At 35.7% G+C, this 24323-nt stretch overlaps 2 protein-coding genes across 7 annotated transcripts; one reads left to right on the forward strand and one right to left on the reverse strand.

Moving 5' to 3' along the window:
* Positions 1-2559: 2559 nt before the first annotated feature.
* On the reverse strand, positions 2560-9177 carry LOC142524676 (putative enoyl-CoA hydratase 2, mitochondrial). 3 transcript variants are annotated; one of them, XR_012814936.1, is made up of 9 exons: positions 8987-9177; positions 8359-8520; positions 7294-7463; positions 4545-4619; positions 4300-4390; positions 4163-4214; positions 3772-3875; positions 3112-3385; positions 2560-2852 (listed from the first exon to the last, which is right to left on the reverse strand). XR_012814936.1 is itself a non-coding variant. In XM_075628729.1 (9 exons), exons 2-9 carry the CDS (start codon positions 8510-8512, stop codon positions 2676-2678), a joined length of 900 nt encoding a protein of 299 aa, XP_075484844.1. In that variant the 5' UTR covers positions 8513-8520; positions 8987-9177; the 3' UTR covers positions 2560-2675. The 3 variants fall into 3 exon arrangements, 2 of the variants coding, with proteins under 2 accessions (XP_075484844.1, XP_075484845.1); XM_075628729.1 differs by having other exon boundaries at positions 3309-3385; XM_075628730.1 differs by having other exon boundaries at positions 3309-3385; positions 8359-8544.
* A 2609-nt stretch (positions 9178-11786) lies between these two features.
* On the forward strand, positions 11787-20829 carry LOC142523624 (uncharacterized). 4 transcript variants are annotated; one of them, XM_075627325.1, is made up of 4 exons: positions 11787-11983; positions 12604-12680; positions 13368-13475; positions 14046-14762. In XM_075627325.1, exons 2-4 carry the CDS (start codon positions 12655-12657, stop codon positions 14239-14241), a joined length of 330 nt encoding a protein of 109 aa, XP_075483440.1. In that variant the 5' UTR covers positions 11787-11983; positions 12604-12654; the 3' UTR covers positions 14242-14762. The 4 variants fall into 4 exon arrangements, 2 of the variants coding, with proteins under 2 accessions (XP_075483440.1, XP_075483439.1); XR_012814783.1 differs by lacking the exons at positions 12604-12680; positions 14046-14762 and having other exon boundaries at positions 13368-13975; XM_075627324.1 differs by lacking the exons at positions 11787-11983; positions 12604-12680 and having other exon boundaries at positions 12881-13475.
* Positions 20830-24323: the final 3494 nt, after the last annotated feature.

The following is a 24323-nucleotide window of genomic DNA, read 5'->3' on the forward strand; positions in this document are numbered from 1 at the left end:
GGATTAAGGCAATAAGAAAACAACTGGTGATTTTCAAAGATATATACTGTGAGGCCCGGGACCGATGAGGGCAGGGTATGATCGTCGGTACCATGAGGTTGCACAGACAATGACCGGCTCCTGGCAAGCTTCTAGGTAGAGGGAACATGAACGAACCGATCTTACACCGGAAGGAGAGGGATTTCGAAACTGTTCAGGTATGGGACTGTGTAGTTGAGGAGGGCTTGAAAGATTTGATTTGTACTACTCATATCAAGAAGGTGCATCTTCTTTTCGGTAGCTCATGACATAAGAACTCCAAAGTAAGTGTGCTTAACTTGGGGCAATTTTGGGATGAGTGACCCCTTCGGAAGTTTCCTAGGGTACGTGTGAGTGAGGAAATAAGCTCGCTGGAAAAACTTGTCTTGGTACAGTGATGACAGTTGTCGAATCTGGGGCGTTACATATACAAACAGTTAAAAGAAGCAGAGAATGAGATCTCAGCTGATATGATCCAAACACATATCTACTGGTTATGTCAGGAGATAAAGATGGAAGAACATGATATTTCTATATTAACGATCTAGAAAAGGAAAACTCAAGAAAAAGTGAGGGACCATTCAACCACCCATTCAAGAGATCGTGCCAAACACAGGTGGAAGACATTAAAGAAAAGTTAAGGCAAGTTTTTGAAGTCCGGAATTCAAATCCGCAAAGGACTTCTATAAATACCTATACGGAAGGAAAATGAAGGCATCATTCAACCTCTTCATTTTCTTTCAAAAACATTAATATTTTCTTTCTAGTTTATGTGTGTTTTTACTTCGGCTACTACTAGTAGCTAAACAAGTTCCTCCTCCTCTACATGAGGTTACTATGTAATAATAATTTGTTATGTTTGAATAAAAGAACAAGGCTTTTGCCCCTCTCACGTATTAGTTTCAAATTGAGTTTTTTACTATACACTCTAAGGTAGGAAACGGAACATGGTTTGTGCTAAGTGTTGTTGAAGTAATTTACGTTAGGAACCATCTGTTGCGACCGCGTGGTTAGGCTGTGAGGAGCAGTATGTAAAACCTGGTGGATATAACCAGACGACACTCTGGTCAAAGAGGTAAACTGTTAAATTTATTATACGGAAGCATGATAGGCTATTTATATATTAAAAAAAATTGATCATATGAATATGGTGTATATGTTGGAAATCTTGCGTAGCTGCATGTCTTGAGGCTATATACCTTTAAAGAACATGCTCGATAAGTAAAAACAATGCCACGTATCATAAGGATATTTTTGGAAAATTTAAAAAATTGGAGAGTTAAACAAAGATTTGAGAGGATGAAGAGTAAAGAGAAAGTTGAGAATGGAGATGGGGAGTGATTGCCAAGTTGCCCTTGTTTGGAAGACTTGAAATTTAGAAAGATTATTCACAATAATATTTTTGAGATTGTTCGGAGAGATTGTATATCATTTTGTAGTATTTTTATAGCATATATTCAACGTTTGAATAAAAAAGGTTCTTTCATCCGTCAAAAGTACCTATACCAAAAATGGACTTGTTATTTGTTTTATGCCCAAAACGAGAGTGAGCAATAAATGGTCTTGTACGGTTTAATAAATCAAGTGTACTTATTCAATCAGAACGGCCTCATAAATAGGGCAAAAACTTGTATGAGACGGTCTCATGGATCGTATTTTGTGAGACGGATCTATTATTTGGGTCATCCATAAAAAAGTATTACTTTTTATGCTAAGAATATTACTTTTTATTGTGAATATCAGTAGGGTTGATCCGTCTTACGGATAAAGATTCGTGAGACCATCTCACAAGAAATTTCCTCCATAAATAGAGGCATTATCTAATATTCAGAGAACACAATTGGATACGGGCCACTGGATTTCCTTCATATGCATAGTCTACTGAATTTTATTGATCCAAAGGAGTCAAGACTACTGCTTCTGTTTTCTATTAGTCTAATATATTGTTGATCAAAACAATTTTCTATTGGTTTTTCTTAATCTTAAAAGACAATACATTACAGGAACTAAAAAGTCCCAACATGTGTGGTGGCAGAAACTATGGGTGGACAATGATTGGTGATTCGGTTTTGCATAACTATGATTCGGTTTTGCAGTTTAAGGTTTGTGAATTAACGTCTTACCCGATAACCAACACATTCTATTACGTCTTGAGTTGGTTTTATAGTATTATGGTTAATTTTATACCGTCCGTCTATGTGATTTAGGGTCAAATTAAATTAATTTATTATATATCATTCTAAAAAGTGCAAAATAATCATTTATTTTCGAATTTTCATTCGAATTTTTGGAGTGACAATTATATAAACTGATTATTGAATTCTCTGATTTCAATTAAATTTTTAAAATAATATTAAATTATCTAAATTTTATTATTACAGATTTGTTAGTTATAAACTAAACTATTTTTAAATATGTAAATATTTTATTAATAAATTTATTTGCTGAAATTAATTAGTGGCACAAATTTAATTAATTAAAAATATATAAACAGATACAATATTTATATTTGAAATATTAAAATTATAATTACCCTAAATATAAATAAAATATTTATTTTCTTAAAGTACAATTTAATCGGTCAATTTGATTTACCTAAAATCATAACAATCCATAATAATTTCGATTTTGATCAACCAACGGAATAGTGCAGCTCTTCATTCACCTGTATATTCAGGCTTCCGTCTCTCCGCAAACGCTGCCAAGCCTTCCAGACGATCCTTGGTGTGCAAGAGCTGTTCATAGCAATTCTCCTCCAATTCCAAAGCAGAGACCATATCTACCTCGAATCCTCCATTGATGGCTCGTTTCGCCATCCGTATTGCCAATGGTCCCTGTAATAAGACGAGGCTTGCATGAGAAAACGAGGCTATAATAACTACTTCAAAGAACAAACCAAAAAATATTCTGTCCAGCAAAATTTATACAACATGAAGGATGAGCGCACAGGCAGCGGCGCTCCCCTCGGTCAGGGTTGAGAAGATGTTATACTGAAGCAATATGCTCCTTGAGAAAGAATTGAGGTCCATATTCAAAAAGTAAAGTGTAGCTAAAGAGGGAAAGAATGACAGAAATGCAGGCACTACGCCACACCTCTGCAAGATGTCAGTGCCATGACAAACGTCCTTGTGCCAAACTCGTTCCTTGCCATATGATTTACTTTAAAATGCCTTGCAGAAGAATCTTTAGGCCGCGATCCCATTGACGAAAAAGACTTGGGCCAAAGTCTGATAATGTAATATTTCTTCTCTATAAAAAAATAAAGTAAAATCTGACTTTGAGTAAATTACCTTCTGAATTATATCCCGAGCAATTCCAAGAGCCTTTAAATGAGCTTCGCCAGAAGAGACACAGTAATTGACAAGTCCTGCGAAGAAACTACATTTAGTATTAATCATATTTATTTTCCAAGTTCCAAAATAACTAACCAGATACTAGTACTAAAGTACCACCCTAAGAAGTGGGTATTGTAGTAAAAGTAGGAGGAAGAAAACAAGTAGACGAAGAGCCACCAGCTAGCAGTACGTTAAAGAAATTTGAGAAGGTATTCTATCAACTTCAAGGGACCAATGCTGGAATCAGATTTCAATATCCTCTTTTTCCTTACTCCTATGGATTAGCAGTCGCACCAAATTATATTTTTTTAACTCCATCACGCGGGAAAGAGGGAATTTGTTAAAGAGTTCAGTGCACGATCTCAGATTTCGCATCTTGAAGAAAAATACAGAGCATAGAAACTCCAGTAACACAAACCGATGGAAACAGCATCCCTGCCAGTAATCTTTCGGCCAGTAAAAATAAGATCCTTCGCGATTGATTTTCCAACCAATCTAGAGAGTCGTTGTGTTCCTCCAGCCCTGAAATACGTTAAATTTTTATTAATTAGATGAGCCTCGAATGCACATCTCTGTAATCACCATACTAGAGAGGGTATTTTAAATGCACAACTCAACAATGTTTTCATGTGAACATCTGTGTGTAGTGTAATATTAAATAAAACTATCCTAATTGATAATTCGGTATTAGCTCTTCATGGGAAACATTCATATCACTATAATATAAAATGTAGAAAAGATATTAGCATAAAACGAGAGAGTTTGTTCTTTAAAAAAATGGGAGAGCATGAGTCAGGGCAATGGCACACCCGGGTATAATGGCAAGTGCTGTTTCTGGTAGTCCCAACACTGTATCTTCCACTATCATATTTATCAACAACTCCAAGTTAGAAACACTTCAGCCCGGAAAAGATCAAGTATGCTCGACTAAGAAGATGCTTCTAACCACATATCCGAAGATCACATGATAATGCCATTTCCAGCCCACCCCCCAAAGCTGCACCTTCAATGACAGCTATTGTAGGTACATTCAGTTCCTGAGAATAGTCATCTCTAAACTCAGAAGTTTCAAGGAGGCAAGGCAAAAACTCAAATGTCATTCTAAGATCCAAGTGGCTAGAAGGCATTCAATGTGTCTATATATAAATATGAAGCATAACTCACCACAAAGGATTAAGTACAGGTATATACCTCCAAAAGAGAAAATGTTGAGCGTAGCCTGTGTACAAAATCCTTTATTTCAGATGAACTCATAGTTTTTCTTTCCTGCAAATCCATCACCATTGAACAAGTCAAGAAAGTGAACCAAATACAGAGACAAAAGAAAAAAAACAATGAAGCCATTTAAAAGCATAAGACCACATCTAAGGGCAAGTAAAGTCATTCAACATACAACAACAGACAAATATATGGAGAGAAAGTAAACAAATGCGAGCAGAAATGGCCCCCACCATATTTAACCAAACAACGACAGTTGAAGTAAACGTCATGAGACATACAAAGAAATATGAAGCTCTGTACTAACTCTCACATAGAACAATAAGAGTTTTACAACAGACGCCCATAGGATGATATGAAAGGAGTCACTGGCACGGTTCCAGAGGTACTTGTGCTGTATGTCTGAGTTCTGACAATCAACTAAGTCATAAAACTTGAATTGTCATGCTATTAATACTAGTATCAATATCGGTAAGGATTGGCGACAATAGTAGAACTAATGAAACCAAAATGTAGTGGTTCTTTTTTGCGTACAAGGCTCATTTTTGATACCGTGATGGAAAAAATCAAGTTTCTTACATACTAATGAAAGAAAAAGAAAATTTAGTGACTTCTGGGTTGGTGGTTAAAATTAGCATCATGAACAGTTAAGAGAAAATCGACAATTGTGACCTACACGGACACATTAGCATTTGGTTGCTGTTGTTAAGCCACCAAACTTAAATTTCTACTCTCTAAATAAAATGAGTGTAATGGTGAGTATAGTCGAATCAACAAGGAATGAGAGATTTATTTCTTTCGAGGAAAAACAAATGAAGGAAGGATTTTTTTATTAGAAATAAATAAAATACTACAACAGCTTTAGCATGCAAGAAGAAATAAACAATCAAGAGGAATAACTGTGAAATGTAAATTTTAATATTACCAAACTCTAATTCAAAGGAGTTCTACTATTCAATTGTATCACTTCGGTTAACATATTATTTATTCATGCAGTTACAAGCAATTAACCTTAAAATTATAGGGATAGCCGCTAAATCCTTGTATTTTCCTAATTTAATTGATCAAACCCAGCATCCAGTCAAAACTTATCAATAATCAATTATGCACGATAGCGTTCCATATTGATTAAAAATAGCATTTTCGTTTTGTAAAAACAGTTAACCATAAAATCTAATCGAAATAGTTGCAATTGATAAATTTAGTTTCGTCGATTTATTTAGACTAAATATGCTATGATAGCACAACTCACCTAATCAAGTGCTACTCATGTACCAATCGTTCATGACAATTACGGATCACTGAATTCATGGATAGCTGTTAAAAATTATATATCAAATTAAATTATCAGATTAAATCAACATACAACTTTCATATGAATAAATCATAAACCAACAAATACTTGAACAAAACAAGAATATTAAATTAAAGCGCAAAAACCTCACAGTGATAAAATTGTAATAGTTGAAATATCCCTTGAATCAGAAATAAAAACTAAGCCTAGAATTGTGGAGAGAAGATGAGAAATTTCTTGTTTTCCACGTTGAAGAGAGAAGATGAAGAAGAGAGAATTCTAAAGATAAAAACAAAAACTAGAATAAAACCTATAATAATAGGAAGATATTAGGTTTATCAATAAAGAAACTAGAGTTTTATTCCACAAAACTATCAAATTTTTTCTTATCTCAATAATAAATCTCTCCCCCCAAAAGTCTTCGATGAATTAAATATAACAATTAGGACTCTTAAAATATGATATTATCATCATAATTTTCGAGCTATATATGCAGTCACAAGGCAACCGCGAAGCAGTTACAAGGCGTGACCACACCTTGTTCCAGTACTTCTTCTGTTTTTGTCCTTATTTTTCACAGCTTCATCTAGGCAACTTCAAATGTGAAAAAAATCACTTTTCTAGCTCAAATTTGTTCTAAGATAATAAAACTTCCTTCTACAACAAAATAACACAAAAGCACATCAACTAAACACGTCGAAAGTGAGAACAATGAAAAATTTGATAACAAAAATATGAACTATTATGATCATATCAGCATTCTACCAACAAACTTCTTGGAATCATTTAGAATCTTATGGTCCCAGGTTAAGAGTGGGTCATCCTACAAAGCCATATCCACAGTTTACTACTGCGCTATCACCTCACAGACCTCACAGCACGTAACTTGGGAGCAAATCCGGACACTCAGACATAAAGGACCAGCAATAACTCAGGATAAAGAATGAGACTTTAATACTACTCATCTAAAGGATTGTCAATGTTCATTTATTCTGGAGACTACACGAATAAACTTAACTTCACGTGCTTACTTATTTGGTGCCACTATGGTGTAAGTTTATTTGAAACCTCAATACTTATCACAATAACTGACAACTACTATTTTTTATGGTAAACATTCAAAAACCTTCCTTGTCAACTCTAACCCAAATATTTGTTTCCATTCACAAGGAATATTTCAACATGGGTGGTTGTTCCATAATTATGATATATGGCTGGATCACCCTTTGAACTAGTGAACCCAATGTACAGTACAAAAAGCTGTCCATTCTTTTAACATTTCTTTCGGAATATAAAATCATTTCACTAAACATTAAATGTTTGGTTCATTTTTTATTCATCTTGTTTATAAAGTTCAAGAAAGATGACATGGTTTATGATTGAATGGCTGATGGCACTCATAATTTATACTTCAAGTGGCATTTTAACCTTCAAATCAGCACCAGCACAAAACACTTTGGGAACTGAACTGCTGATCATCAACACTTTGGCTGTATTATCTTTATTTACAGCTTCAAATGTATACTCCAATCTCTTCAGCATATCCCTTCCAATTGCATTTTTCGTTTCAGGCCTCTCCAAAGTAAGCTCAAAAATTCCTGTAAGCAAACGGCTGCTTTGAGACTGTAGCAACACAACATAGCAGCCCAAACAAAAATCCAAAAGCAAATTATCTGTCTGATACATAATAACGAACATTCGTCATGCTTTACATATAAGGATTCTTGGCAAAGTTCTACCCCTTGCAACCACCGGCGCCCCTCCGAACAGAAAGTGGTCAAATATTTATATATAAGTTTTCTTCCCATTGCATTCATCGTAATTCCGGGAACTGATAGCCACCTTTCAAACTTGCAGGTTTCCTGAAATCTTAATTTGATTTATCCCGAAAAAAAAGTATTATCCCTTTTTAAATTTCTTCTTGAATTCAATTGCCTTCTTTGCAAGCGATTGAGACTCTTCGTTTTGGTATTGCGACTAGAAACAAAGCAGCGAGAAAACTACAGACAGAAAGTGAATCAAGCCATTTGATGATGTTGACCATTGATAGTCAAAAGCTCACTTTAGCTCAATTTGTTGACTAAAAAGTTCAGACTTCATTCTCTCAAAGTACAGTCCACAATTTTCTGAGAAAGAAATCCTGCTACATAAGCTAAACTCGCGATTGGGTCCATTATTTCTAAAAGAAAATTAGGAACCAACATTTTAAAAACACTTGAAAATCTTAATGATCGAGTGCTAAAGCCATATCTATACATAATATAAAATTCATTTTAATGTTAATTCAGTCACAATTCTATTTTATTGGAAAAACCCTACTAATTCAGCAACAATTTTTCGGCACTGGGTTTAATTTCAATTTATATTTGTATTTAATTAAAATGCAATTCATAGCTTTAAGGGTATAAAACCGATAGGCAAATAATTCATTGTCGAACTTGGATTCATTGATCCATAACCAACGTTCAAATAACAATAGATTAGAAATCTTACCAGAATCAGAATCAGTAAATTTCTGCAATTTCACGGACTCGGAAGCCGACTGCAGCAGGAGGGTTCGAATGCTAGTGAATCTGAACAGCTGTGGAGTTGAATTGTAAGCCTTCAGATTATTCAATGTTTTGGCGATGGAAGCAAAGGCTAACATTGTAGCTTCTGCAGTTGAATTAAAAATAGTAGTTGTAAGTATTGTGCTATGTGTTGAGGTTTCAAGTAAACTAACACAATGGTGGAATTAAATAATTAAGCGCATGAGGTTAAGTTTTGTTCCAGTAGTCTCCAGAATAAATAAACATTAACAATCCTTTAGATGAGTAGCATTAAAATCTATCATTCTTTATGAGTTATTTGCTCTTTTGCTTATAATCAGTTACAATTTTATTTATTTAGATGAATTAAACATAATTCAATGTAGTATCTTGACATAATCAATATTATAAAGGAAAAATAATAATGCAATCAGAACTTTCTAAAATCTTATGCTCAATAATCAGTATAATAAATTTCAAGGCCACAATAGTATGTGCTTTAAATCAGAAATTTCACATCTACTAGAAAATCTATTTTATCTGTTACATCTATGCAAAAAATTAAAAAAAAAAAAAACTCAAAAAGCACTTGCCTTGTTTTCTTAGATGGATAAACCTCGAGATGGCAACCGCGGGAATGAAAACGCCTTGAGAATCCTTGCTTTGATCAAATTTTCGGAAGAAAAATTCTCCTCCTCCTAACCCTAGCAGCCTCCTCAGTCCTCTCCCACTCTTCTCTCGCTAATTCACTTTCTTTTTTCTTTCTTTTTCTCTACAATGACCGATTCTCCTGTTTTTTCTTTACGCAATTTTGTTTTACTTTTTTTATTTATTATTATATTACTTATTAATTTCTTTAATTTCTTTATTTTTTTAAAATAAATATATAAATATTATAAATAAAAATAATTTTTTGAAATGAAAGAAAGTATTTTAAAATTTGCTAGAATATATTTTAAAGAAAAAAATACTAACAAAATCATTATTTTATAATAAATTGTTATGATACTTAAAAAAATTAGAAATCAATAGTATAATTAAATTGTCTATCAACATATTTCAAAAAATTACTTAAGGGATAAAAAATAAAGTTATCTAAATTAATTTGAATAAGTCTTATGTGAAACAGTCTCACAAATCTATATTCATGGGATGAGTCGACTTGGTCTCTTTTTTGAGTAAAAATAATAATTTTGACATAAAACAAATTTTTTCACGAGTTTGATCGAATATAATATATGTATTTTAAATTGGCTCGTGAGATGGTCTTATAAGAATTTTTGTTCATTAGTTTTAATATTTTCATATATTTAATAAAAGAAAAATATATAAAATACATTGTATGCTTATATCAATATTTTAAAAAATCATTTGATGACATATTAGACATTTTAGATTAAAGAAATAAATATATGAAGTGTGTTTTTAGAAAAATAAAGTGTAAATAACACTCTATTAAATGTTACATTTATCTTATCATTTCATTAGTTTTTATTACTATTTTGGGTTTTATGTTATTTTTATATATTTAATTCTTTATACTCTCTAAAATATTAAATAAAATATAATATTTTTATTTAATATTATGGTTTTCAACTTGTTAGTAGACAATATAATCATGAATTTTTGGTATATTGATTGTTTATACATAGATATTATTATTATTATTGTTGTTGTTGTTGTTGTAGAACTTTAATCTAACAAATATTTTTTAAACTGTTCAAAAAATAATTATCTAATTTTAAAATTTTGATAGACAAATAATATATGATATTTTAAGATTTTTATTTATTATTTTTATTAGACATAATTTAACTCAATCAATATATCAAATGCAATGATAAATAATTCAATTTGATGGCATGATTGTTATTCATAATTGAATATGATCTCAAATAATATAAAAAAATTATATAATAATTAAATATATTCATTATATCAATAATTTTGAGTAATTATTTAAACGTTCATATTTAATAATTTTAATACTCGTGAATTTTACGGGTGAGATATTTATCCTAGTAATAGCAGAGCTAATAATAGGATGGCTAGTGTTGAAACATTTTGGTTTTGGTGATTGAAAAAAGAAACATTACCAAACTGAATTTTAGAGATAAACTTAACTCGAAAACCTAACTGGTTACAAATTTAACTGATGCATAAATCAAGTGTGAAGGTTACTATTAGCTATTAGCTAAACTTATTCTATGTAGACTGATTAAGCTCCACCGATAGTCTATCAATCAGAATAAAAATATTTTTATTATCTGGTAAATCAGTCTGAGAAATGATTAAAGATCATAGTTAACTGATAAAGCTTTCCCTATTTACCGATCAGTGATTAGGTTCAGAGTTACAGTTAGAGTTCTGTATATATCAAAAAGGATGATGACCTATCAACAAGGACATCCATATTCATGAACATATATATTTGGAACATGTTACCGTTGCCAATTGTAGATATAAATATATCAGTTGACATGACTATGAAGATAAAGAAAAACATCTTATCTTAGATCATACAAGAAAACTGATAGTTTCACTGCAAAGCTTTCCAAGCCCAATTGGAAAATCAGCACATCTCGATATATCATTATCAGATCAGTTCAAAGATCATATTTGTACTTAGAAATTTTCGGTGTTATTTGTAATTGAAAGTAAGAAGTCTTACTTCTCAAAGCTCTTTAGATCAGAGTTTTACTAAGAGTTTCAGTCAGAAAATGTTTAAGTCTTACTGAAGTAGGTGATTTTAAACTGCTTGTAATTACTAAAGTCTTTTAGTGCAAACCTTCTGCAAGGAAGAAGGAGTAACATATGATTATTGAAATCTTCGAACATCAACAATCTCGTATTTAGATTACCTTTCTCTTCTATTTTTCTCAATCGTCTTTACCCACTTCTATTGAGTCATTTGTTCAACTATTTTTAGTAAGCCTAATTTCGCACATGTCAACTAATTGACTTGCTGAAAACTCTATCGACAAGAACCAAGTTTCACTGTTGCTAACTCAATCGAAATATATTTTTGGCTAAATTATTAACCTCCTCTTAATTTTAGCTTTGATCCTAACAAGTGGTATCAGAGCGGTTGTAAGGCCTTGTAATTAATTATCTGGTAATTTGGCATAATTAGAATAATTATTGAGTTGTAAATTAAAATAATTATTTATGCCAAATAAATTCAAGAAGTGTGTTAAAAATATGTATTTTAGAATATCGGAGAATTTAACAATATAAAATACATATAGAGTTTAAATAACACACGAGAGCAAAATAAATACAGACCGGGATAAATGGGCTTGAGTTACTATTTGAGTAACCAAATACACAATATATAAATATACATATACGTATGAGAGAAGGAAGAAAAGGGAAAAACAAAGAAGAAAACCCAAATTCCCGCACCCCTTGGGGCAGCTGCGGAAAAATCGCGATATCTCCTCCGTCCGGCGTCGAAATCCCGATCGGTTTGAGGGGTTGTCTTCCTTACATCAGTACCTTCGTTTTGAGCCATAAAACGCGAATATTGAGCAAGGAGGCGAGCAGATCGAAGCTCCATTTAGTGAGCCCTGTTTCTGTGCAGTATTTTGGTGAGTTCAGTTTTCGTGCTTCTGAAATTCGAAGTTTTGTGTATTGTGCGTTAAGAATCTCGACTTTTGGTTCAAATAAAACTTGTAGCTCTGTTTTTTAGCTTTCTATAGCCACTGGAATCATTGAATTTGGATAAGAAACGGATTTGATATGATTTTTCTACCAAAACGTGTCAAAATGGAATTCTGTGTTAGAGCTGTGTACAACACCTACTCTAATTCGGGTTCATGGCATATATGCACTCGGATTCTGGGTTTTTGGTTAAAATGAAAGTTATAGAGCTATGTGTTGTATTCGTAATGTTACAAGATTCGTTAAATTTCAGTAAGAATTGCCCAAGTTATGGTGGTTGTTCTGAAACTGCTCAGTAGGAGAATTCTGTCCGAAAATCTGTTGAGTGGGCAGTGTGTTCTTGATAATTTTGGGATTAATCTACTGAGATTTTAAAGATGATTTCTTCTAGAAAAAGTTAGATATTCAAGTTATCTTTCATTTCCAATTTGCGGATATTGATTTGAGTTATTATTGAGCGATATACGAATTTTATGCCCTTTTGTGCCAAATTGGACATTGGTATGAAATGTAGCTTTCATGATCGGCTTATTGTTGCTTTGTTTAGGCCGAGGGTCTTGAAGTGAAGTTGTTATTGGATTGTCAAGTTGGTATAGGTATGTTACAGCTCGGTAACATACGACGGTAAAATATAAATTATGTTTAATTGTCATTCTGTGTTGCATTGATTGTGTTTATGACTTGTTGACTGTTGAAAATTGTTAAATGTCTTTGTTGTGATCTATGTTTATTATTATGGCATATTATTGGCATTTAGCATCGGGCATACAGTTATTTCATGTTGAGCCTATTGTTCTTGTTAGCCCATTGTTGATAACCGTTGTTATCTGGCACTGTTGTTTATCTCGAGATCATTGTGTAGCTGATAGGCCTATACACATGAGACTGTAGATGTGATTGAACAATCCCGTGGTTAGTGCAGCCTTTTGAGGTGAGCTCTAGGATTGTGTCATCTAGTTCGTTCTGTTGTGCCATCCTGTTATAGCGTATTAGCTGTATGGAGGCCGAGTCAGGGGTGTTATTCAGCACAGCTTGGCATACCTCGCATACTTGGCATGGCGGTTTAGCTGCATGACGATGTAGCTCCCCTGTGTTGTTGCTCGAGCATTATTCCAGTTGTTATCGTACCGTTTGTTGGCTCCTGTTATCCCGGTTATTCGTTGAGCTTTTCATGCATTGCATATTACATTTTATTATATGATTATGCATGATTTATGTTATTGTTGTTATTATTGAACTGTTTCATACCAGAATCCTAACCTCAGTTGTTTACTGGGGGGCTGCTGTAGTTGCTATTGGGCACCATGGTAGATCTCCCGAGTCGTTTTGCAGCATCAGGCCGAGGTTCCGGCAGTGGAGCTCGGGATTGAGGTTGGATTGCTTAGTTCTGTTCAGTGGAGTCTCCCAGTTAGTCTATATGTATGTCTTGAGTTTGTTTCAGTCTTGTATTGTATTTTATTTGCCGGGGAGATGCCCCATGTATCTATAGTGATATTTGGTTGTTCTTGTTATGTTCTGAGGCGACTCTGTGATTTTAATGATCTGGCGAGTATTTGGTAAGTTTTAAATTCTTTTTAGTCCTGGCCAGTGCGGCTATAGGTTGTTGACTTTGGTTTTGTTTTAATGACTCTAGTTGGAGTATATTTTGATATAAAATGCTGCTTGAGTTTTCGGGATGTCCTACTTACGGGGAGGTCATGTCGAAATTTTTCTAGGCCGTGAGGTCCGTTTTAAAGTATTTTAAACATTTTTCCGCTGCAGCTTTAAATCAAACCATTATTGTTTGATCATTAATTGTCATTAGAGTAAATGAGCCTCACATCTTGGTATCAGAGTGTAAACTGAGATACGCTCGAACTAGAGTCTAGGACACTTGAGTCTTGGCACTAAAATGGTTGTTGCGCCTGTGTATGCTACTTGACAACATACTCATATGATTATATGATTTGTTTTCTTCCATTCTAATTGTTTTGGTGTTTTATCGTATAGAATGGATGGAGGTGGAGAAAATCCTGTTGATGAGATTCCTCTAGCTCGAGTTCGAGGTCGTGGTCGAGGTCGTGGACGTGGTAGACCTCGTGTTCATGTTGTTGATGATACTTTTGTTGAGCAAGCTTCTGATCATCTGGACCAGCTTAGGATGGATGAGTTAGTTGCGCGTTTCCATTCTATGCATCCACCTTGATTCAGTGGTTTTGAGGGAGCTGAGAAAGCAGAACTGTGGATTTCTGAGATTGAGGAATTGTTTGATTTGATTGAGTATCCTTCAGAGCGTCGATTGAGATTAGCTGTGCATCAGTTGAAAGATCGTGCCAAAATGTGGTGGTCTACTACATTGATGAATTTAGATGCTCAGAGGATTGTTACATCGTGGGATGTATTCAAGCTGAAGTTTAAGGAAAGTTATTGTCCTCCATCATTCTACAGTTCTAAGGCTTCAGAGTTTCATAACTTCAAGCAGGGCGATATGTCAGTTGCGGAGTATGCGGATACTTTTCATGCTATGCTGAGATATGCTCCTCATGTTGCTGCGAGTCAGGTTGGTGTCGTCGAAAGTTTCATTGAAGGATTGAACGATCATCTGCACCCTTTTGTTTCTACCGGTAAGCCATTGAATTATCTTGAAGCAGTGGAAATAGCAAAAAGGGCCGAAGCTAGTCTTAAGAGGAGTGGAAATCGAGCTCCTACCCAACATCATCATTCAGGAAGGCAACAATTCAGTTCATCTGGTTCTGCATCTCTTCATCCACGTGGAAAACAATTTAAGAAGCCTGGTTCTAGTTCTTCGAGTTCAGGGAGTTCAGGGAACCGTGGTGGATATCGTTATAATGGACCTTACTGTGATCATTGTGGAGGCAAGCATTTCAGTAATCAGTGTGTTGGAGTTCAAGGGGTTTGCAATGTTTGTGGTTGGCCGGGTCATTTTGCTAGAGTTTGTCCTAGTAAGACGGGGAAATCAGCCCAGGCAGGTAGTGGAGCTCAAAGTAATAGATTCCCAGTAGCGTCCCAGTCTTTCCACCAGCCTAGTCGCCCTTCACATCAGACCAGAGGGCAAGGTGGTCAACAGAATCACTCACCTGTTCGTGTATTTGACTTGACTGAGGATGAGGCTCAGGAAGCTCCAAGTACGGTCATTACCGGTAACTGTACTCTATGTGGTTTTATAGCACGAGTGTTATTTGATACTGAAGCATCTCATTCCTTTGTTTCTCATGCATTCGTCGTTTCGCATGATCTTCACACCACTAGTATGAATTCCAATCTATCTGTTGCTACTCCGATGGGCAAAATGATTATCACTGATAATGTGCTGTGCAACGAGGTTTTGTTTCACGATGAAAATGTTCAATATCCGAATCTCATAGTCCTACCTATACATGACTTTGATTGTATCGTTGGTATTGATGTTTTGACTGCAAATCGTGCCACTGTTGACTGTTATCGAGGAATAGTTCGTTTCAGGCCTAGCTTTGCTCCTAAATGGAATTTCTATGGCCGTGGTTCTCAAGCCAAGATTCCTCTAGTTTCAGCCATTGAGATGAATCGATTGTTAGATTCTAGTCATGAAGGTTTTCTGTTTATGCCGTTGATCTATCGCAGGATGAGCGACGGATTTCTGATATTCCCATAGTCTGTGAGTTTCCTGATGTATTTCCAGAAGAGATTCCTGGTTTTCCACCAGAACGAGAAGTTGAGTTCAGTATCGAATTAATGCCAGGAACGGAACCCATATCTCGAGCACCATATTGTTTAGCTCCTGTTGAGCTATAAGAACTGAAAAACAATTACAAGATTTTTTGAGTAAATGTTATATTCGTCCGAGTTCTTCACCGTGGGGTGCACCGATTCTATTTGTCAAGAAGAAAGATGGTACGATGCGGATGTGTATTGATTATCGGCAATTGAATAAGTCTACTGTCAAGAATAAATATCCACTCCCTAGGATTGATGACTTATTTGACCAGTTGCAAGGTACTTCGGTATATTCTAAGATTGATCTCCGTTTTGGATACCATCAAGTGCGAGTTAGACAAGAAGATGTGCCGAAAACAGCTTTTCGCACGAGATACGGACACTTTGAATTTTTGGTTATGCCTTTTGGTTTGACCAATGCTCCTGCTGTTTTTATAGATTTGATGAATCGAGTATTTCGTAAATATATCGATCGTTTTGTGATTGTATTCATCGATGATATTCTTGTTTATTCCAAATCCGAGGAAGAGCATGTTAAACACTTGAGGATAGTTCTTCGAATTCTTCAAAAGAAGCAGTTGTACACCAAGCTATCCAAGTGTGAGTTTTGGTTAGATAGAGTTGTATTTCTGGGCCATGTCATATCTCAACATGGTATTTCTGTCAATCCAAGTAAAGTGGAAGCAGTTCTGAACTGGGCACGACCGACCAATGTGCCAGAGATTCGTAGTTTCATGGGTTTAGCTGGGTATTACCGGAGATTTATCGAAAATTTCTCAAAAATTGCTAGACCTATCACTCAACTGACTCGGAAAAATCAGAGATTCATTTGGTCTGATGAATGTGAGTCAAGTTTTGTCGAGTTGAAGAAGAGATTGACTTCTGCACCAGTTCTTACCATTCCAAGTGGTTCTGGAGGATTCGTTGTTTGTATCGACGCATCAAATCGAGGATTAGGTTGTGTACTGATGCAGCATGGCAGAGTTGTGGCCTATGGTTCTCGTCAGTTGAAATCGCATGAGTCTAAGTATCCTGTTCATGACTTGGAATTGGCTGCTATTTTTTTTGCTCTCAAGATTTGGAGGCATTATTTATTTGGGGAGCAATTTGTAATTTATTCTGATCACAAAAGCTTGAAGTATCTGTTCTCTCAGTCATATCTGAATATGAGACAGAGACGTTGGATGGATCTTTTGAAAGATTATGATTGTGAGATCCAGTATCATCCGGGAAAAGTGAATGTCATTGCCGATGCTTTGAGTCGTAAGTCGTAAGGTTGTTGATGTTAATTTATCCTCGATTCATGTTTCTAAGTTACGAGAGGATATTTGCACTTCTGGGTTGGATTTTCAAATACAAGGTAATGTTGTTTGTGTATCTCAGATTTATGTTGAGCCAGAGTTGATTCAGATTGTAAAATCAGCTCAGAAAACTGATGATCGAGTTCTGAAATCTTATGAGTTAGTATCTCAAGGACACCAATCTGGTTTCTCAATTCACTCAGATGATTCTCTTCGGTTGAATGGTAGATTGGTTATCCCAGATATTCCTGAATTGCGTACAGCCATCCTTAAAGAAGCTCATTGTACTCGATATAATATCCACCCAAGAGGGAGGAAAATGTATCATATTCTACGGCCTCAGTTTTGGTGGAAGAATATGAAAAAGGATGTGGTTGAGTTTGTGTCTCGTTGTATGATCTGTCAGCAAGTTAAAGCAGAACGAATGAGACTTGGAGGATTACTGCATAGTCTTGAGGTTCCTCAGTGGAACTGGGAGCACGTGGCTATGGATTTTGTCACGCATTTGCCACGTACTTCTCGTCATTTCGATGCCATTTGGATGATTGTCGACAGATTATCTAAATCGGCACACTTTATTCCGTATGAGAGGACGTATTCGTACAAGAAAATGGCTCGTCTGTATATTGAAAATGTTGTGAGACTTCATGGAGTTCCAGTTGCAATAGTCTCAGATCGTGACCCTAGATTCACATCAAAATTTTGGACTAGTTTCCAAAAATAAATGGGTACACGGCTTGTGATGAGTACTGCTTACCATCCTCAGACAGATGGTCAGACAGAGCGTACAATCCAGACACTCGAGGATCTGCTTCGAGCTGTAGTCATGGATTTTAAAGACAGTTGGCAGGAAGCTTTACCACTGGTAGAATTTTCTTATAACAACAGTTTCCAGGTGACTATTGGTATGGCTCCTTTTGAAGCTTTGTATGGCAAACGATGTCGATCACCTCTTTGTTGGGATGAATTTGGTGAGAAGCAGTTGACTGGACCTGACATTGTTCAGGAAATGCATGATAAAGTCCAGTTGATTCGTCAGAGAATGAAAGCTGCCCAAGATCGTCAAGCTAGTTATGCTAACAGACGTCGTCGACCTCTAGAATTTCAAGTTGGAGATTTTGTGTTTCTGAAGATCTCCCCATTTAGAGGTGTTGTTCGTTTTGGCATGAGAGGTAAGTTGTCACCTCGTTTCGTTGGTCCCTATGAGATTGTTGAGCGTATTGGGACTTGCGCTTATCGTTTGGATTTGCCCCAGTCATTGTCTGGCATCCACGATGTTTTCCATGTTTCTATGTTGCGTAAGTATGAGCCCGATCCGTCTCATATGATTCAGCCTGATGAGGTTGAACTCGTCCCTTCTCTATCGTATACTGAGTATCCTGTTTGTATCTTGGATCGTAAAGATAAAGTTTTACGCAATAAAGTTATACGACTTGTACATGATCAGTGGTCGAGGCATAATGTAGAAGAATCAACGTGGGAAACAGAAGAGAAGATGAGAACGTCTTATCCATATCTGTTTGATTCTTAATATTGTATTGTTGGTTTCGTATTGTGTGTAAGATGTATGTGTATAAACAGACGAAATTTGTTTTAAGGGGTGGAGAAGTGTAAGGCCCTGTAATTAATTATCCGGTAATTTGATATAATTAGAATAATTATTGAGTTGTAAATTAAAATAATTATTTATGCCAAATAAATTCAAGAAGTGTGTTAAAAATATGTATTTTAGAATATCGGAGAATTTAACGATATAAAATACATATATAGTTTAAATAACACACGAGAGAAAAATAAATACAGACCGAGATAAATGGGCTTGAGTTACTATTTGAGTAACCAAATACACAATATATAAATAGACATATACATACACACATATCTCATTGAAAAGAGAAAAGAAGTGAAAGAAGGAAGAAAAGGAAAAAAGAAAGAAGAAAACCCAAATTCCCGCAACCCTTGGAGCAGCTGCGGAAAAATCGCGATATCTCCTCCGTCCGACGTCGAAATCCCGATCGATTTGAGGGGTTGTCTTCCTTACATCAGTACCTTTGTTTTGAGCCATAAAACGCGAATATTGAGCAAGGAATCGAGGATATTAAAGCTCCATTTCGTGAGCCCTGTTTCTGTGCAGTATTTTGGTGAGTTCAGTTTTCGTGCTTCTGAAATTCGAAGTTTTGTCTATTGTGCTTCGACTTGTGGTTCAAATAAAACTTGTAGCTCTGTTTGTTAGCTTTCTATAGCAACTAGAATCATTGAATTTGGATAAGAAATGGATTTGATATGATTTTTCTACCAAAACGTGTCAAAATGGAATTCTGTGTTGGAGCTGTGTACAACACCTACTGTAATTCGGGTTTATGGCATATATGCACTCGGATTCTGGGTTTTTGGTTCAAATGAAAGTTTTAGAGCTATGTTTTGTATTCATAATGATATAAGATTCGTTAAATTTCAGAAAGAATTGAGCAAGTTATGGTGGTTTTTCTGAAACTGCTCAGTAGGAGAATTCTGTCCGAAAATCTGTTGAGTGGCAGTGTGTTCTTGATAATTTTGGGATTAATCTACTGAGATTTTGAAGATGGTTTCTTCTAGAAAAATTTAGATATTCAAGTTATCTTTCATTTCAAATTGACGGATATTGATTTGAGTTATTATTGAGCGATATACGAATTTTATGCCCTTTTGTGCCAAATTGGACATTGGTATGGAATGTAGTTTTCATGATCGGCTTATTGTTGCTTTGTTTAGGCCGAGGGTCTTGAAGTGAAGTTGTTATTGGATTGTCAAGTTGGTATAGGTATGTTACAGCTCGGTAACATACGATGGTAAAATATAAATTATGTTTAATTGTCATTCTGTGTTGCATTGATTGTGTTTATGACTTGTTGACTGTTGTAAATTGTTAAATGCCTTTGTTGTGATCTATGTTTATTATTATGGCATATTATTGGCATTTAGCATCGGGCATACAGTTATGACATTCATGTTGAGCCTATTGTTCTTGTTAGCCCATTGTTGATATCCGTTCTTATCTGGCACTGTTGTTTATCTCGGGATCATTGTGTGGATGATAGGCCTATACACATGAAATCGTAGATGTGATTGAACAATCCTATGGTTAGTGCAGCCTTTTGAGGTGAGCGCTGGGATTGTGTCATCTAGTTCGTTCTGTTGTGCCATCCTGTTATAGCATATCAGCTGTATGGAGGCCGAGTCAGGGGTGTTATTCAGCACAGCTTGGCATACCTCGCATACTTGGCATGGAGGTTTAGCTGCATGACGATGTAGCTCCCCTGTGTTGTTGCTCGAACATTATTCCAGTTGTTATCGTACCGTTTGTTGGCTCCTATTATCCCGGTTATTCGTTAAGCCTTTCATGCATTGCATATTACATTTTATTATATGATTATGCATGATTTATGTTATTGTTGTTATTGTTGAACTGTTTCATACCAGAATCCTAACCTCAGTTGTTTACTGGGGGGCTGTTTTGGTTGCTATTGGGCACCATAGTAGATCTCTCGAGTCGTTTTGCAGCATCAGGCCGAGGTTCCGACAGTGGAGCTCGGGATTGAGGTTGGATTGCTTGGTTCTGTTCAGTGGAGTCTCCTAGTTAGTCTATATGTATGTCTTGAGTTTGTTTCAGTCTTGTATTGTATTTTATTTTCCGGGGAGATGCCCCGTGTATCTGTAGTGATATTTGGTTTTTCTTGTTATGTTTTGAGGCGACTCTGTGATTTTAATGATCTGGCGAGTATTTGGTAAGTTTTAAATTCTGTTTAGTCCTGGCCAGTGCGGCTATAGGTTGTTGACTTTGGTTTTGTTTTAATGACTCTAGTTGGAGTATATTTTGATATAAAATGCTGCTTGAGTTTTCGGGATGTCCTACTTACGGGGAGGTCATGTCGAAATTTTTCTAGGCCCTGAGGTTCGTTTTAAAGTATTTTAAATCTTTTTCCGCTGCAGCTTTAAATCAAACCATTATTGTTTGATCATTAATTGTCATTAGCGTAAATGGGCCTCACAGCGGTTCATTCTTATCCCCGAACAAAATATCCTTTATGGCATCATTTAGTAATATTCCAATGTTCTCTAAAGAAGTTTTTCCTAATTGGAAGAATAGGATGTAAGATCATTTACCTGCTCAAGACGATGTTATGTGGTTCGTCATCACAGATAGACCAATGAAAATATTGAAAGAAAATACTGTTATAGTCATCGTTGAAGGTTCTCCTCAAATGCTGGAAAAACCAAGGAATGAATGGACATATGATGATAAGAAGAAAGAAAATCTTGACAATGTAGTTAAAGATATTTTGTACAAAATTCTTGACAAAATCATATTCACCAAATTCAAAATGTGCAAAATTACAAAAAAAAATGTGGGAAATATTGATTCAGCTATGCGAAGAAAATGAGTAGACCAAATAAAACAACCTCTCTGTGGCTATCAAATACTTCCTATATCATGAACACGCTTGCATTCGATTTTGAATCAATTTATTCTATGGAAGATGTTGTCTCTCACATCTTCAAAGTTGTTGAGTCATCTGGACTCCGAACTTTTCTCAGTCTTTCATTGGACATCTACATGTAGGAATTGAAGAATTTCTATACCAGAGTTATAGTAATTGAAGATGGGAAGATTCTAATGCCTCTGGGAGAGGAAAGTCTCTTGATCGAGCATAATTATTTCTCTGCACTGTTTCAGTTGCCTACTGAAGGGTTAACTAATTTCTCTCTAGTTCGCAGCAAGCATTTAAGGAAATGTAGCTGAAGATTTTTTGCATTTGGCGAGAGTATCAAGACATCAGGCAAGAAAAAAGAGATGAAGTTGGAGTATCAACGTCTGGCCGACTATGTGGCTAAGACAATTCTAGCAAAGGCGGGCTCGTTTGATGCCTACATTATAGAGAAGTTTTCAGTGATGACAATCATTGCCACATGACTCAAAGTTAACTGGTCAGTCATCTTATTCCAGATTTTCAAGGCAATGATTCTAAATGAGAAGCAATCAGTTGGATTATCCATCCCTTTGAACAGAATGTTTAAAAACTCAGGAGTCTTATTGAGTAATTCGGTAACTTTTCACAAGTTCAAAGCTCTAACTGCACAAAAAATGCTTTCTCTCAGACCTAAAGGACGATATCTGAATATCACTTATGCTGGGATGATAGTCACCAAGAAAGAAATCAGCAAGGATCTGGTTAGGAAAAATAAACCAGTTCATAAGAAGGGAAGCAAGGTAACTGGAACAAAGCCAAATAGGAAATTGATTCTACAATCATATGGCTCTGAAGTAACAAATCCTTCTCCTCTTCTGAAAAAGGTAAGAACAACAAAAACTAGACCAGTGCATACACCAATCAAGGCCGTACATATATCTCATATACAAGTGGTCGAGGGTATTGACCAGCCAGCCGAAAAACTAAAACTGATAGCTGTGGTAGCTCCTCCCAGAAAAATCAATATGTTTATGGCTCTCCCTCCTCATAGACCAGAAACAGGAGTAATAATTAGAGATTCCACTCAATCCACCAGGTCAGTACTAGACTCTACCTTCTCCAAAACTTCAGGAAAGGAAAAGCTAAGAGAGTTGAAGTTCCTATCTCAGAATCTACATCAGCTGTCCAGACTCAAATAGACCTACTGATGGATGAAGTGAATGAAGTCACTGAAGAGAAAATTAAAGTTTTTGATAAGTGGGTGCAATCCATGGCAGTCATCTTTGCATTCAAACTTAAGAAAAAGTACATGCTAAAGAAGCTCATAGAATTAGAGAAATCAGTTCTATATCAAGTCAAGATTGTAGTCATAGTTGAAACTCTTCAACGACAAGATTATCTTCTGGATTTTCTCAAGATTCAAAATTTGACCACAGTTGTGCCAAACAATGATCAAATAATGACCCATCTTGTCCAACTGCTTTTGTAAAGTCCAAAATTAAGACGAAGTAATCCAACTGCATGCGAGTCTAGGGAAAATGAGTAATAACTAATTAAATGATTTTAACTGCTTAAATTAATTATGTTGGTATGTTTATATGGTTTTAAAGTGGTTTTCTACTTGAATGCATAAAACAATATTTCTTTTAAAAAAAGAGGTTATTCGAGATGCGATCGAGGAACGGAGATCGAGGGCTGAAAAATGAAAAATATTTTTATTAAATAATTGTTTTAAATTATTTAAAATAAGTTTGATGCTTTATGATATTTTTTGAAAATATGAAATTTTTGACAACTCGGCTAATATTTTCACGAAATTTTCTAAAAAAAATATTTTTGAAATGCATTAATGGGCTTATTGGGCCTAGTATACCATTCTAATGGGCCCAAACTTACTCTACACCTTTTAATTAAAATAAACAAGCCCAAAACCCCACCCCAAAACCCTTAAAGCACACGCCTCCCTTCCCCTAAACCACACAACTCTTTCTCATCAGCTAGAACACATGCACACACGTGAATTCATCAAGGAAAAGCGTCGGGTTTGAGGGAAAAATCCAGCCAAGGTCGTTCGTCGTCGTTCCTCGCATCTCAACGTAATTGTCGTGTGTAAAATACGCAAAGGCACGTCATAATTCTTTCATTTCTCATCTATCATACCCTAATATATGTTTGATTATTGTTTGCATGAAAAACATGGTTTCTTATTGAATATTTTCATTTTATGTATTCATGCATGCTTAAGGTATGATTTTTGTTCCAAAAACTTGTGATATGTTAGCACAGGGGTTTCCATGTTAGGAGAGAAAGATGGAACATTTTTCACACGAGTTAAGGGTCATAACAAACACGGTGATAGGCTGCACACGCTAGGAAACAAGCTGGAACAAGTATTTCATGTTTTGATGCCTAGGTTTGGCCATAAGGGTTTAACCATGCATGGCTCGACCAATGCTTGACTAGGGTTGGGCTGGGACGTGGTTGGGTGTGTGGATGAGTCCTAGCCACGCTAGGACTCGAGTAGCGTCGGCTAGGTAAGAGTCCAAGCAAGCTAGGACTCTTCCCAAGCGACCCGAGAGAGCAACGTGTGCAGGGAGGGCACGCGTCTGGGCTTGGAGTCCAGGCTAGGTCTGTTAGGGTTCACGAGGGGCTGGGATTGGTGATGGCTTGAGGGTAGAAATCCTGGTGCGTTATGAGTCCTAGGCGCATGGGAAGGGCATGCACGCAACTCTTGTTCGGTGCAGAGGTTGCAGCGTGGGTTAGGCTCGGTCCAGTGGGTCTAATAGTGTCCATAGAAGGTCTGGGAAGGGGCTGGCTTGGGGTGG

This window comes from Primulina tabacum, chromosome 14 (assembly GCF_025594145.1).
Source record: "Primulina tabacum isolate GXHZ01 chromosome 14, ASM2559414v2, whole genome shotgun sequence".
Classification (NCBI taxonomy): domain Eukaryota; kingdom Viridiplantae; phylum Streptophyta; class Magnoliopsida; order Lamiales; family Gesneriaceae; genus Primulina; species Primulina tabacum.